The sequence below is a fragment of the Apis dorsata genome, unplaced genomic scaffold (genome assembly GCF_000469605.1).
Source record: "Apis dorsata unplaced genomic scaffold, Apis dorsata 1.3 scaffold_249, whole genome shotgun sequence".
Classification (NCBI taxonomy): Eukaryota; Metazoa; Arthropoda; class Insecta; order Hymenoptera; family Apidae; genus Apis; species Apis dorsata.
The window spans coordinates 419,308-434,391 of record NW_006263528.1 but is presented as its reverse complement, the minus strand read 5'-3'; the positions used below and the strand labels follow the sequence as shown (position 1 = coordinate 434,391).

Below are 15,084 nucleotides of genomic sequence, written 5' to 3'. Positions count from 1 at the left end.
TACCGTTTCGAGCTTTCCTTTTCCAATTTTTTCACTTCATCTGAAAACTGTCATTCGAGATACGTCCAAATCTGCTTCCACTTTGCCTTTCGATTTATCTTTGTTCAATATGGATTTCGATCTACCTCTGCCCTCATTCTCAAGATTCTCATTTCCAGATTTGAATTTTTGAAACCACCATCTAGATAGAATCTTCTCTCTTAACCTTAAAATATATCGATATGGTGACCCTAGTTTAAACTCGTACAGGAATAATATTCTAAATTCATTCGCCATATCGTTCAAAAAATGATTAAACTAATAAAAAAAAGAACTTTAAGGAAATACAAGAGGACAACGTAAAAATATACCGTAAGCAAAATATAGGTTAAGTAGAATTTACAACGATTGGTTGTCGTTCATTCTAAAATTGTCAACTTCGTATACGATATAATATATCAACCAAACTTTTTTGTTTCGAAAAGTCTCATCGATTCTGTGTAATCTATATACAGAATACAATACACATCATTTATAAATAATTCCAAACATATAATATACACATATAAAAGGACAAAATAAAAATGCAAGTACAAAAATATAAACTTACTCGTTCGTTCTAAAATTGGCAATTTGATACGACGCCGGGATATCATATTAACAGTAACAGTTGAAATTTAAAACTCTGTTGCTCTCACCCTTAACGGCGCCCAACTTTTCGAGGCAGGTGACCGCGACGTCGACAGCCTCCTTGGGCGGTTTGTCCATAAAATCAAAGGTGGTGATATCAACCCCGATTGCGAGCAGCTGGAGGGCTACTCCCGCGAGGGAACACCTTTGTATCTCCGGCACAGGCATCTCCTTCATCCTCTCGAATTCCTCCTTCGTGTACGTTCTGTAACATTTGCCGGCCGCTTCCCGCCCCGCTCTCCCCGTCCTCTGCCACGCCTGTGCCTTTGACACTTTTTCAACCCTCAGCACATCCAATCCGGTGGTCGGGTGATGAGTTCTCGCTTTCACCACCCCCGTGTCGATCACGTGTCGAATTCCTGTGTAATTTCATCGGGAATATCATCGTGTGCGCGCGTGTGTGTGTGTGTCCTCGCGAGCCAGTAACGCATCCTCTCTCTCTCTCTCTCTCTCTCTCCCTCTCTTTCTCTCCCTCTCTCTCTCTCTCTCCCTCTCTTCTCCGCGGATGTAATCACGAGAACGCGGCTCGATCTGTAATCAAGTCTGTCACGAACGAGCTGCACCGCTGTTCCGATATCGTGATATTAGCGGATTGCGACCCACCGTGAAAATGAAATTGCTCTTCACCCGATCAACAATTTGCCGAATTAACCCGTTACGCAAGATTACAAGGGTTTGCCAAGACGAGAGAGAGTTTTTCTTTTTTTTACTTTTCTCTCTCTCTCTCTCTCTCTCTCTCCAAAGTCTCGATAATTTACTTTTGACTGGATTCTGGATGGAAAGGGAGGAGGAGGAGTATAGTAATGGGAGTAAGTAAGGGGAAGAAGTGGTAATTCAAGTCCATACGAGGGAGTGCATCGGTGGAGGGTTAACTCGTTCTTCCGTTCCTGAATGAAGAAATCGACCGATTTTGCAGGCACCGTTCGAACAACGTTTCTACTACCTGCGGTTAGGAAGTTTTTTGTCGGTGGGATTACGAGATTTTCGGATGGTATTTGACGGACGTGAATGTATTATACGTACCGCCAATGGTGACGGATGTTTCGGCTACGTTCGTGGACAAAATCAGTTTTCTCATTCCAGGTGGGGATGGTTTGAAGGCTTCCAATTGCTGGTGCGTGGGCAAAGCGGAATACAACGGAAACACCTTCAACGACGGATAACCCTGGCCGTCCAGCTGTTTAGCCACTTGCCTAGCGCTCACTGCCGCTGCCTCTATCTCCTCTTGCCCGGTTAAAAAGACGAGAATGTCCTCGCTGTAAGAAAGACGGAAGAATTCAGGAAATCGCCTCTCTTCTCTCGCCTAGTTTCCCGTATAGCTTCGTATTCCAACCTGCTCACCTCTCAATCTAATAAAAGTAACGGTATGTAAATACGCGGAGGAGATTGGCATACTAATGGAAATAAGTTGGAAAAAATTTCTACTGCCAGGGACGGTGGTACGCGCTGGAGGAGGTGGTACACTTCTCCTCCGTGTATATGTGTGTATATAAATAAAATTATCTTCAAGAAAGAAAGAAAGAAAGAAAGAAAGAAAGAAAGAAAGAAAGAAAGAAAGAAAGAAAGAAAGAAAGAAAGAAAGAAAGAAAGAAAGAAAGAAAGAAAAAGGGGAGGAATAAATTATTTATTTACTTGGCAGGGTTGTCGCGATGAATCTGGAAGGCCGTGACGAGTGCGGAGAACGCGTAATCCTCCTGCGACTTGACGGCGTGATAAATCTTCACCGGATGCTGACGACCCTCCAAATACACCGCCGGCGCTTGGAAATATTTGGTGAACTTGTCCACGTCCATCGTGGCCGACATAACGAGCAGCTTCAACGGCGGCAGGTTCTTCAGCTTTCGTAAATTCTGCGCCCTCCTCGCCACCCCTAACAACACGTCGGTTTGGACGGATCGTTCGTGGGCCTCGTCGAGGATCACCACCGAATAATCCGATAAAATCTCGTCGGTCATCGCCTCGCGGACCATCATCCCGTCGGTCAGATACTTGATCCTCGTTTGAGATGACGTCACGTCTTCGAAACGGACGCAATAACCGACCAATTTGCCGGCCTCCACGCCCTGCTCTTGGGCAACCCTACGGGCAACGCTCACCGCGGCCACTCTCCGCGGTTGGGTGATACCTATGCACCCGGTGCAGCCAGCTATGCCGGACGAGAGCAGCAGTTGGGGGATTTGCGTTGTCTTCCCGCTCCCCGTCTCGCCGATGATGATCAGAGTGCTGTTCCTGCGAATCTCTTCGAGCAACCTGAAACGGATTCAAGATTCTCGAGGAAGGCTGTTTCGGAACGGGAACGTCGAAAGTGAATCGTAATTCACGCGATAAAAGGGAGATTGGTTTAGTAGTTTCTTTTCATTTTTTCGATCGATGGTTGATGGATGGGATTTCCAACCAATTTCGTTTCGTTCGATTCGATTTAATAGATTTTAGATATTCTTTTGGATATTATTTTTAAATCTTGAAATTTTTAAATCATTTAGGGAAAGGAAGATGAGAATGAATGAAATATTTCGTACAACAAGAGGGTACAGTGTACGTATTCATTGATTGAATTTTTAACGTTCGTTCAGTTGAAGTTATCTCTGTCTTAAACGCGTGAGTGTAAGACAAAGCGAGTGTAGACAAGGAGGGAAAAGGAGTGGGAGAAGGATAGAGATAGGGTAAAAATATTGAAATCAGCGCCATCTTCAGTGTGCCGCAAATGAAACTCAGTGGACAAGGACAGAAAATAGAAGGAAAAGGATAGAGATAGGATAAGAATTCACCGATGACGCCATCTTTCGAGTCATCAAAGATATCTCTTTAAAGCAAGGTAAAGTCGAGAGATGGCGCTGATTCTCGATTCTTTGAATGTTTTAGAATTCAAAAGATGGCGCTACCAGCCGATTTTTGTTTTATCTCTATCCTTCTTCTATCATCTTCTATCCTTTCTTTCTGTGTTTCATTTGCGGCACACTGAAGATGGCGCTGATTTCAATATTTTTACTCTATCTCTGTCCTTCTCCCACTATTTGCTCTTATCTATTTATTTTTCGCACGTGACTACAGATAAAATACGAAATATCAATTGAACTTCCTTCTCCATTATTTTTCTTTCAATATTATAATGTGTCGTGATCTTTGATATAAAAAATAGAGACAAATATATTCTTTAAAATATATAATTTTAAAATATATCTCTAAAACGATGATCTCGCGAGATATAATATAAATAGAGATGTTTTTTACGATATTGCATTCGCAATATTCAAGTTTTTAACGAAAAAACAAGTTTCAATACTGATATAACAAATAAAATTAAAAAAATTTGAATTTAAAATTTGAATAATTTGATTAGATAGTGATATTTAATTATAAATATTAATCGATATTTAACGCGTATTAAAATTTTCTAATTTGTAAAAATTAAAATAATTTTTAATACAATTTTTAGTGCGCGCGTTTTTGATTCGATAGAAGGTGACATCTATACGAGGAACAAGCGAATTATCAACTTTGCATAGTTGACGATTCTCCATTTTGTTTCACGATGCTTCGCGTGCTTATTAAGAAGATGTAGTTCACAGTAAAGGATAACAACGAGAATTTGTTGAAAAACGAAAGAAAATATGCAGAACTTACCGCTTCCGAAGCCTATAGACTGGTAAAGACTTCCTTTGTTGTTGTAAAGTAATGCTTCCTTTATCCACGTTTTCTGTCTGAACGTTTTGTTGACTATCTTCGTGTTTTGAGATTTTGGTTGGGCTATCGTTAAACACCACGGTAGTAGGACGTTTTGGTGCTAATTTCGAAAAATTCGAACTACCCATAACGATATATTTCGAATCTGCGTTATCGTGGACCCCCATGTTGCCAAAAATTAGGATAAAAACGACGAGTGTACCAACGATACATGTGTTCACGAGTACGCACGTGTTGCACACTACAGCTGTATACAAATAAGCGTCTTGACAAACGTCATAGCCAATGGCGTACCTCCGTTAATTTAAATATATTATATCGAGTGTTTATGCTTTCAAATAAAAAGAAAATTATTTATATTATAAATTATTTATAATTATTTAAATATCAATTTAACATTTTATATAAAAATATACATTTTACTAATTAATATTTAATAAATTCTGATACTTTTAATTGGATAATAAAAATAAATACTAAATTATCCAACAATTTACTGTTCTCGAGCAAAATTTAATAATTATTTATTTTTAATCGTATAAAGATCATTTTGTATGTATAAAATTATCTGTACCAAAGGAATATTAAAAATTTTTTTTATATATTTTAGCATAAATTTTACGATTATAAATTTTTATTTATTATTCTATTTTTATAATAACAAAATGATCAATTATTATAAATAAATTGTACAATATAGTGTATTGAATTAATATCAATAGGTATATAAAAAAAAAAAACAGCACAATAAATCATGATTTTTGTTTTGATTTAGCTACACATGGTTAAATGTTCATTAAAATACATTTACATGCTACAAATTGTTATAGGTTTTAAACAACAATTAATTTAAGATCTTTTTTTTAAAACAAGAGGTAGAAAATAATTCTTAATTTGTTTGTGTTAATGTTATAAATACATTGTTTCGTTACGTGAGATCGTATTATTATTAAAATTTGTAGTTATAATGAATACCAAAAACAAATAATATATATATCTTTATCATTTTTCAACCATATTTCGACATGTTTCGACATTAGTTCGTTAATAAAATATCTATTAATCGATTTGTTAAAAATGAATCTTAGTTGATTTTAAACGCATCAATTAAGAAATTATCACAGATTAATGTTGTGTAAGAGGAAGACACAGTGAGCAAATTCTTTTACTCAGATATTAAACAAATATAGCTATTTCATATTTATCTAAGTAAAATTCGTCATCGTAATGGCCGATGAATTGGAGCCTTTACATTAGGTGGTACCTAAAAATAGAAGAAGAAATATCATAAGCATTATATTTTTCGTTAAATAATCATTTTTAAAAAAAAATATTAGGTATATTACCATTCCTCCAATGCGAGAAAGATATCGATTTCTAATGCTAATATCAGATTGTGGTTGTAAAAGATCATCAGTGGATAAATCCGAAGTAGATTCTGGAGCCAATAACTTCGCTCTTTCGAAACTTTCCGGTGAACGTCGTATTTCTTCATATTTTTCCCTTTGACTTGGTGTCATATTCAGATAACCGCCACTAGTTGCTATATCTGTCATCCAGATTGCAACAGCAGTTATCAATGAAACTATTAAAAAATGTTATATGTAATTATAAATTTTTTGCAAACGTTTACATAATCAAAATCGTAATATTAAAAAAAAAAAAAACGTACTCCATAGCCAACCCAAGAAAAACATTTCAAGCATAAAATATCCTCCCCGATCAACAATTATACCAGCTAAAATTGAAACTATAGCCAAACCCAAATTTTGTACAGCCTGTGCACTGTAAGTAAAAATAATATTACAAGAATTAAAACATCTCAAGAATTAATATTATAAGAAATGTATTAAATTTTACTTACATTCCATAAGCAGTACCAAGCTGATATTCTGGAGTGACAAGTGCAATCAATGGCCATAAACTACTAGCAAGCATAGAATATGCTATTCCCATAAGAATCATGCATACATAAGGATTCATATATGTAAATGCAAGTAATCCATGAGCTATTATAGTTACAAGAATACTGGTAAACACCCAAGAAACATTTTTTCCGGTTCTATCAACAAGATAGCCGAAAATGGGAGATGCAACAGCCGATATGGAATATACGAGTGAGTTAACTGTATTTGCATTTGATGGTTCAAACGAATATTTTCGTTCGAAAAATACTCTAAGATAAACAATTGCATAATTATGGGTATAATTATGTAAAATATAATTACAAAGATTTCTTTCTATTCATACTTACTTTCCTAAAGCAACAAACGGGAATATTGCCACATAATAAGCAATACAAATGAGGGCAATCAACCAAAATATTAATTTGAAATCTTTAATATCTGTTAAACTAACCACCTCGTGCTCTTGTCCCTCTCCCCTTCTCAATAATCTCTCTACACGTTTATCCATAATACCCAATACACATGCACAGATCATAGATATTACACAAGTGAGAGCAGCAAGAAAGAGAACTATGCCGATACATTGTGGTCCTTTGTAATATTGTGATACGTAATTATATATTGGTTCCATTACTAAAAAGTTCACGGTTGAACCAACTCTAGCAAAACTTAGCTGCAATCCAAATACCAAATTGAGTTCCTTTCCTTTAAACCATAAAACAGCATAACTATTTTGAGCAACAGCTAATGATTCTGCACCAATACTGTAAAAAATAAAAATTATTTCTAATATCATAAAATTTATATTTGCTATAAATCTTTTATAATAAAAAGAAACATACCCAAATACAAAACGTCCAACCATCATCAACCAAAAAACATTGACTATAGCTCCAGTTGCAAATATAATTTGACCAATTAGTGTAAGTCCCATATATATAATTGTTCCTAAACGTATGCCAAATATGCTATCCAATAAAAATCCGCCGATAAAACATAAAATAACATTCGGCCACGAATATATGGAATAAAGCAAAACAAATTTGCTGGTTGGCATTTGTAAGTCCGTTTTAAAATCATCCTGTAAAGCGCCAGGATTATCAAAGCAAAAATACGCACCTGAAAATAAAAATATTTCATACAATTAATTGATATGACCGGATGAAAGTGCATTCGCGTGATAAGCAAATCATCTTAAAGGGGTCTATGACCTGATCGTTTAGAAGAATATTCGAAATACGTGGTAATAATCTATATGATTTAAATCCACGCATATTCAGTTTATATTACTTTGTAAAATAATCCCAAAATTATGTATAATAATAATATAACTTCGAAAAAAAAATTAATTTTATAATAATAGACTTTATTGCGAATTAAAACGATCTGAATAATATGGCTGCACAGATAATATACATGTATATGTATAAATGTATGTAATTATCTCTTAGTTGGACTCCGAATTGAAGTCCAAATGGAATCAAAAACGGAAAAGTAAAGCATGATTAAGACTGAGATAATTCGTAAGATTTTTACATATAATTATTGAAATTATTATTTGTATTATATATATTAAACGATAAATACTTAGAAATAGATATATAAAATGCAACTTTATAATATTTTTTAAAAAATATATTTCAATTGAATAGTTAATTAAATAAAAACAAGATTTTATAAATTTTTTTTACATTATAAAAATTAAATATTACAACTTATTTTATGATTATTTTGACTATTATTAAAATAATATTTAATTAATAATTTATTTTAAAATGAAGTTAACATTGTTGTACGTATAAATAAAAAAATCGCGAGTTTTTTTTTTTTGTATTTCTTTAATATCAAATTGAATTTTAATTCAGTCAAAATATTATATATTTTCATTCATAAATTTTCTGAATTAATAATAAATATATGTAATAAATATAAATTAATAATAAAGAAATAAAATTATATTTTTTATAATTCTATAAATTCATTAGAATTTCGTTACATATACAATCCTAAATATCGAAGTACAGAATTCGATGTTTATATTTACAAAAACCAATCTTACATACTAGAAGATTTAATCAATAAAATTATTACATTTCGCAATCGAAATTATCTTATAAAGAATTTAACCAAAAAAAAAAATAAAAAATCCAATTATAAATATTAAATATTTCAAATAATTCGGCCTTAAAATATTTAAAATGGGAGGTTGTAATATACCGAAACAAGAACGATCAGATATAAACAATGGCTACTCGATCGGTTGTAAAGATAACATAGCATTGACAATCATACCAAAGCCTAAGAGACACATCAATGCGAGGCCAATAAACTTATGCAGTCTCCTTTTAGGACTACAGCAAGCTTGAAGCGCAATCTCATCATCGTATCTCTCAAGAGTAGTCTCTGGACTTTCTAATATGCCTCCTTCCATTGTTACGTTTAATCGTGATATTTTAATGTTTACAAGCTACAGGTGGTGTCCCAAAACGTTCACTTAAATTCACCGTATAAATCATTACACTTTGATCGAATACATAGAGCCAATCCCTCTATAAAATGAGAGATAACTGCAATTTAAATAATAAAATAAAGGATGCAATCGGAGATCAGCCAGTGAATGCTACCGATTAACTAACTTGAACAAGTTAGGTACGCTGCCAGTCGTGTCATTGCTAATCTGTCAATCATATGCGTCATGTGAAAAAAACTAACGTAAGCCGCGAAACAATCAAATACCAAAAGATCAACAAAAAAGTCTCTATTTACTAATGCATATCACTTCATTTGGAATAGCTGCCAACTCTCTATTGATGATTTTCAAACTTGTGGCGCCCTCAAAACACTAGATTGAGTCGGTAAAAAAGAAACACTATGAAGAAAAAACATGATCAATTTTTAAAAATTTTTTTTTTGAGAAACATAACTTATCGAATGTACATATTACTTAATACTAAATATATTATATGAAAATTATCTTAAATTTAAAGATTGAAATTAGAAATAGACACGTTTGAGATCACTCTCGATATTAAGAGGCAACTTCTTCCGTCGCACCCTCGAACTCAAGTTTTACTTCTTCTGGTAGTCCTTCAACATCTACTTCCGATTCTGGTGCATTTAACATGTTTAACGTTACTTCTGCTGACTTTCCCATTAATCCTTGATTTCCTTGTTGTTTCGATACTTGAACTGTTGATTGTTGCGATGATTGTTGGGAAAGCATTTGTTGTCTAATTGGAACACCAGCCTCTTCAAATGCTTTCTTCTTCAGTGTTGTCCGAATCTGAGAGCTAAAAAGTCAAAATGTTCGGTTAATTTTGAGCTGAAACTGACGTAGAGAAATTGAGGAACGACCGTGGGCTCGATGTAGCCTTATTCACTTACACCGTTCGTCCCTTGATGTGTTCACTTATTTTGTTCAAGTCTTCACTGAAGGTCTTTACCGAGTGACGGAGCATCTCAATTTCCTCGTCAGTCCATTTACTACAGATCAAGCGACACAAAAAATTATGTAAAAATACAGCCAGCCATTTCTTTTGTAATAAAGCAATTATGATGCAAAATTATTCCTAACTATTTAATTTTTAATCACTAATGATAAAAAAATAATTAAAATTTTATATATTTTTTTATTTACATGCATTAATAATTTTTGAATAAATTGTAGATAACAAAAAACGTGAATAATATTTATCTTATTTTTATTATTAATATAAAAGAAGAAAACATAATATTTTTGCGTAAAAAATAATAGCAAAAAATGATAATATTATAGTAAAAAATTTTTTCAAATTTAAACAATTCGCACATAAAAATTGAATAAAGCTGTAGAGTGTGAAAGTCTCTTATTGGTTAATAGACTACACCACGTGACATTCTCCCGCGTTTCTCTAACGCGGATAGTGTCATGTAAACTGAAGCGAAAGCAATAGATGCATTACCGCTATTTATGGGAAAAAAGCTATTGCATATACATTTTTTATTCAATTACCCTGCTGGTGAGTCCGTCGTAGGATGTAATTGCATGGTTAATTCTCCCAATTTGTTAAATGCTGCTCCGGCTGCGGTGAAAATTTCACCAACCTAAAACAATTAATATTTGAAATGCTTGAATGATTTGTTGTGCAATTAATATTTATATTCTCTTCTTCTCACAGATTTTTATTAAACAATTACAAAAAGAGAATTTATATCAATTTATTAAACAATTTTGTCGAAGAATAAAGAAAAAAAAATGTTAAAGGAAATCATAACCTAACCTTATGCCCGCTTACAGACTCCATTGCTAGAGTACTCGAGGGTTAAAGCACGTGACTCACGTAGAAAAAGGAAGACGAGCGGTGGGGGAGAACGACCGTTAAGTGTTATATGGCGGGAAACTGCCTAAAATCGGCGACAACAGATGCCTTTTAGCTTACCTTGCTCGCAGAGTTCATGTCAGTTTGTTGTTATGCTCGTACTTCGCCATCAGCAGAACAAACATTTGTACGGTATTGCCATCTCGCGTCGTTCTCAGAATCTTTCCCTTCAAGTAATTGTAACCTCTACTAATCTTTATTATTTACTCTTTTTCTATCTTCTCTCATTATTACGTCACTTTATATAGGATTAATAATTGATATTTTTATCTTTGGTTAATTAGAAAGTTCATATCGATTTTTTATATAATATGTGAAAAAAATTTATATAGATCTAAATTAATATTTGGAACATCTACATATGAATCACGTACAGAAATATTTCAATGCTTTCCAATTATTTCTGACGTTCTAAAAGAGGAAGTTAACGTAAGAATAAGATAAATTTATACGTATTTATATCTTACAGATAAAGAATAAAGAATTTGACATATAATTTGATATTTCAAAATGATTATTATTATTTTTTTTACATTTGAATATTCGAAATAATAAATTTCAGAAACTTAAAATTATTTAAAAAAAACAAAATTATCTAAATATAATAGCTAAATATTATGTATCATTAAATAATTGTATTAAATAATCAATGTATCAAAATGAAACTTGAAGTTAGCCAATTTTAAACTTCAACATATTACAACCTTACGGAAAATTAAATATATAAAAAATAAACAAAAATTTCCAAAAATTTGATAACTTTTCTTTGATATTTTTCATTAATGCAAATCATTTATCTTTTCTCTATACAAATCATCTATCAGAAATTATTTCACCAATTGTATTAATATTCTTAACCACATTCGCATAAAATATATACATATATATATATGTACTATATCTTCGTCGCTCATTCGACGTCGATTAGCGTACGGAAATGCATCAATCTCAAGAGCGATAGCTCACGTCCTCGCATAAATTAATAGTCTCCGTTTCCACTCATTGTTCTTCGTAACCATGACTCTTCGAAAATTACAAAATTCCCTCAATATACGTTCAATATGCTCAACAGGATCTCCAGTGTATTTCAACGTTTTGAACAATGGGAAATCCTCAGCCTTCGATCGTCTAAGCCTTCTGGACGCGTTTCTGTAACATTTCCAGACTTGTGGCTCGATCACTATCATGTCGGCGATGGAACAAGCCTTTCTTAGAAATTTCACCAGTCCTTCGTCCCCGTGGTTCAAGTGGATCCACATCGTGATCGAGAAACAGAACACGACGTCGAATCGTGACTTTTCGAATCGGCCAAGATGCTCGTTCAGGACTCGGTCACAATCCTCGGTCAAAAAATCGACGCACTCGAATATAATACGATCAGAGCGTGGATTGCGTTCCCGTGCCCGCTCGATTAAAATCGGATCGAGGTCCACGCCGAGCAAACTGATCTCCTTCGGCTGATCGGCCGATAAAGCTTTCTCGAGGAAGTCGTGCAACACGAATGTTAAATCCTGAAATCGTTAAATACGATTTGCGATATTTACGAGATATCCTTTGGTCAAGAAGAAGAATTTTTTAAAATATTTGTAATTTTTTTAAATTGAAAAATATTTCTCATAAGTGGAAAAGAATTTCCGGAAGGAAGAATGATCGTCGAGAAGGGATAAGATCGACTAAATTTAGACGGTTGTCGTTTGTAATTTTCGGATCACGGTCACGACTCATCCTATTTTGTCTGACAGCTGTTTCAGCCTTACCCCCGCGTTACAGCCGACGTCTAGGCCTACGTATTTCCGGTCCGGATGGGCAGACCGCCACACGCCACGCGGAAGTTGTCGCACGCGCTCTTCCGCAGGATGGAATTGGTAATAATTCATGAAGTTCCCGTGTCTACTAGCACCCGGATCCGTCTTATCTTCCTGCCTTTCCTTGCGCGATGATCGTGCCTCTTCCCCCGACATTTTAGAATATCTGAAATTCGGTGAGTCACGTTTAAACCTCATAATATATTTTGAACATAGATTAGTTTTAAAAAAATATATCTTTGAACATAATAAAACAAAATCATAATACCTCTTGATTAGAAATTATATTTGAAAGGTATCGATAACTTTGATCAACTTCGATTTCCAATGCTTGTCGTACACGCAAAATATCTCGAACTATTTCACATATATTTCTAAATATAACAATTTTCGATTCGAAACACAATTAAGATATATTGAAGATTAAAATCGGTTTCTCTCTCTATACAATAAACCGATCACCGATTTCTCATTGGAACTTCATCACCCTTGCAATTATAAATCAAAAAAGATGCTCGGCCTACTCGCGATTTCGTAACACCGTCCAGACGGTTGCTTCGCGAAAGTTCGCGAGCAATCGGTTAAAAATAATGCACAACTAGCCGCGAAGCGGTTTCGTTGATAAAGACCGATAACGAAAAAGAGGAATGGGGGTCAGAGACGTTGCAAGAGCGGAAGGATCGAGCAGATAATTCCCCCGGTGTCCGCGACCCAAATAAATACAGCCTTCGATGGACGTGTTTCGACGCGCTTGGCCACGGGGAAGGCCTGAGAAATCGATGATGCATTGTCTCGCCACTCGTGGAGAAACTCACTTTCTTGCCGCCGTTACTCGGAAATATTTCCTACACTATGGATTCATGCCTTGTATACGAACATCGTGTAATTTTATTACCGCGAAATAACAAATTTGGAATTTGTCATTTTCACGAGTCCAAAGTGGCGTTAACTGGTCACATGATGTGTTTCCGTTACTTATTATACGCTTCTTATTTACTTCTCGTGATTGCTACGTTCTCTCAAAAACATCATCCCGTATCCCAAAGATATTATTCCTCCAATCCGTATAAAAATCACTTCGACAATATCCGAAATATCTAGAGCTTAGTAAAAGTCCAGAGCTTAAAGATTTAAAGGATTTAAATACGTGTATATGCGAAAAGAAGAATTCTCGAACAGTTTCCGGAAATTTCGGACGAGGCAAGGTTGACCATAAAACGTACAAAGATCAGGTAACCGAAGGATCGAATGGACGAGCAGCACGAGCCCTGCTCCTTCGTCCCATTATTTCTTTCTCTCTCTCTTTCTCAGCCTCGCCATAAGGTAATCGACAAGGATGAATAGGAAACGGAGAAAGGGAAAGAGAGAGGGAGAGAGAAGAAAAGGAATGGAATAACTTACGAAGGAGGCAGGTGTTAGATGTGTATATACCTACGCGCACCGGTCCAAGAAGTGCAAGAACACAAGGTCCATTCTCCACGGGCCAACTCGCAGCAATTTCCTCTTTCTTCGACGGTGGCAGATGTGCCTGCAGAGGCATGCAGGCACGAGATAACCAGGATTATACGCGAAGGATACCTTAGAGCAAGCTGGAGTATCGAGTCTCGTGCACGCCTTGTTTTTTTTCTTTTTTTCTTTTCCACGCTTTGCCCACGACAGGACCGCACTAACCGACCCGAGTGAAACGAGAAAGTATTTCACGTGGACGTCTAGAATTTCGAGGGACTAATGAATGGCAAAATGCCTCCTTTTCAAAACGGTGATTCGGATCTTTCATCGGGAGGAGGTTGAGTGGGAAATATCGGTGTATGGGATACCCTATTGCTTAGGTTTTACGTGGAGGGATGATTCATGGATTTCGTGTCACTATTCCCCTCATAGGGTGGGATTTCGAGTGATTCATGGTAGTTGAGAATGAATCCTTTAGTCACCTATCAAAATTTTAGATTTCGCAATATCGAGGCATTCTTGGTAAACCGAACGCACACCGATTAAACAGATTTCTCTCGGCGAGTTTCGAAATTCTTTTGTTTTCTCAGGTGAATTTGCGTATCTACATATATACAGGTAAATACGTGGAAACCGGTACAGATAAAATCAAATATGCAAAGATGATAAAGGTATTAAAAGTGTCAAAGCAAAGATATCGACGATTAAAGAAAAAAAAAAGAGATTATTATAAACGAAATCGACCTAGAAAGATATCGCGATACGTTGCAAACGAGATGAAGACAGGTATTTTCGTTCGTGCTACTTTCGATTTAAAAAAAGAAAAAGAAAAAAAAAATACACATTTGAAAATTAAAATTCTAGGCAAGCTTTTCAATTTTATGCAAAATTTTAATTTCAGTTTATTTTTCCTTTTTAGATTCTCTATCAGATATTAATTTTAATTAAAAACGATCACAATCTGAATTCATTAAGTTATTTCGCGTGCACTTCGTTTTATTAATCAAGTTTTAACGTTTAAGAGGTGTGAACTGTTTTTCTTATCGAAATACATCGTTACATAACGATAAATTCGTCTTAAGCTGTCAGCTGTTGCAACTTGATGTAAATTAAAAATTGCAACATTGCATTAAAAATAATGATATTAATCTACTCACTTTTCGGAATTGTTTATACATGTAAAATTTACTTCTTCTTATTGATATTAATCGA

At 34.7% G+C, this 15,084-nt stretch overlaps 4 protein-coding genes and 2 long non-coding RNA genes across 15 annotated transcripts in view; 2 read left to right on the top strand and 4 right to left on the bottom strand.

The window, feature by feature from the left end:
* LOC102681902 (ATP-dependent RNA helicase DHX33) overlaps positions 1–4,616 on the bottom strand; it is a gene marked incomplete at its 3' end in the record, with an annotated part of 8,652 nt that extends 4,036 nt beyond the window's left edge. The window contains exons 1-4 of the mRNA XM_006616131.2: positions 4,294–4,616; positions 2,302–2,919; positions 1,693–1,925; positions 678–1,028 (exon numbers count right to left, since the gene is read on the bottom strand). Of these exons, the coding sequence (XP_006616194.2) occupies positions 678–1,028; positions 1,693–1,925; positions 2,302–2,919; positions 4,294–4,520 (1,429 nt within the window). The remainder of the gene's footprint in view (positions 1–677; positions 1,029–1,692; positions 1,926–2,301; positions 2,920–4,293) is intronic.
* A 620-nt stretch (positions 4,617–5,236) lies between these two features.
* Positions 5,237–8,985, bottom strand: LOC102680851 (major facilitator superfamily domain-containing protein 1-like). Its single transcript, XM_006616123.1, has 7 exons — positions 8,553–8,985; positions 7,103–7,379; positions 6,608–7,024; positions 6,218–6,529; positions 6,026–6,138; positions 5,700–5,938; positions 5,237–5,617 (listed from the first exon to the last, which is right to left on the bottom strand). Exons 1-7 carry the CDS (start codon positions 8,689–8,691, stop codon positions 5,573–5,575), a joined length of 1,542 nt encoding a protein of 513 aa, XP_006616186.1. The 5' UTR covers positions 8,692–8,985; the 3' UTR covers positions 5,237–5,572.
* A 163-nt stretch (positions 8,986–9,148) lies between these two features.
* LOC102679660 (chromatin complexes subunit BAP18) lies at positions 9,149–10,806 on the bottom strand. 3 transcript variants are annotated; one of them, XM_006616114.2, is made up of 4 exons: positions 10,679–10,806; positions 10,252–10,343; positions 9,645–9,743; positions 9,149–9,550 (listed from the first exon to the last, which is right to left on the bottom strand). In XM_006616114.2, exons 1-4 carry the CDS (start codon positions 10,694–10,696, stop codon positions 9,289–9,291), a joined length of 471 nt encoding a protein of 156 aa, XP_006616177.1. In that variant the 5' UTR covers positions 10,697–10,806; the 3' UTR covers positions 9,149–9,288. The 3 variants fall into 3 exon arrangements, with proteins under 3 accessions (XP_006616177.1, XP_006616176.1, XP_006616178.1); XM_006616113.2 differs by having other exon boundaries at positions 10,520–10,687; XM_006616115.1 differs by lacking the exon at positions 9,645–9,743 and having other exon boundaries at positions 10,520–10,687.
* Positions 10,534–11,890, top strand: LOC102679951. Its single transcript, XR_004150544.1, has 2 exons — positions 10,534–10,791; positions 11,691–11,890. It is a non-coding gene; the product is annotated as an uncharacterized LOC102679951 (long non-coding RNA).
* Positions 11,422–15,084, bottom strand: part of LOC102680051 (probable RNA methyltransferase CG11342) — a 36,485-nt gene continuing 32,822 nt past the window's right edge. For 4 of the 8 annotated variants that reach the window (XM_006616116.2, XM_031510646.1, XM_006616120.2 and 1 more), the window contains 2 exons: positions 12,376–12,589; positions 11,422–12,129 (listed from right to left, as the gene is read on the bottom strand). In XM_006616116.2, coding sequence (XP_006616179.1) covers positions 11,581–12,129; positions 12,376–12,589 — 763 coding nt within the window. In that variant the 3' untranslated portion in view covers positions 11,422–11,580. Of the gene's footprint in view, positions 12,130–12,375; positions 12,590–13,398; positions 13,414–13,854; positions 14,573–15,084 lie in introns of those variants that run through there. The other 4 variants (XM_006616117.2, XM_031510647.1, XM_031510649.1 and 1 more) reach the window with 4 other exon arrangements.
* LOC116185676 overlaps positions 12,493–15,084 on the top strand; it is a 3,239-nt gene continuing 647 nt past the window's right edge. The window contains exon 1 of the long non-coding RNA XR_004150545.1: positions 12,493–12,599. This is a non-coding gene — a long non-coding RNA (uncharacterized LOC116185676). The remainder of the gene's footprint in view (positions 12,600–15,084) is intronic.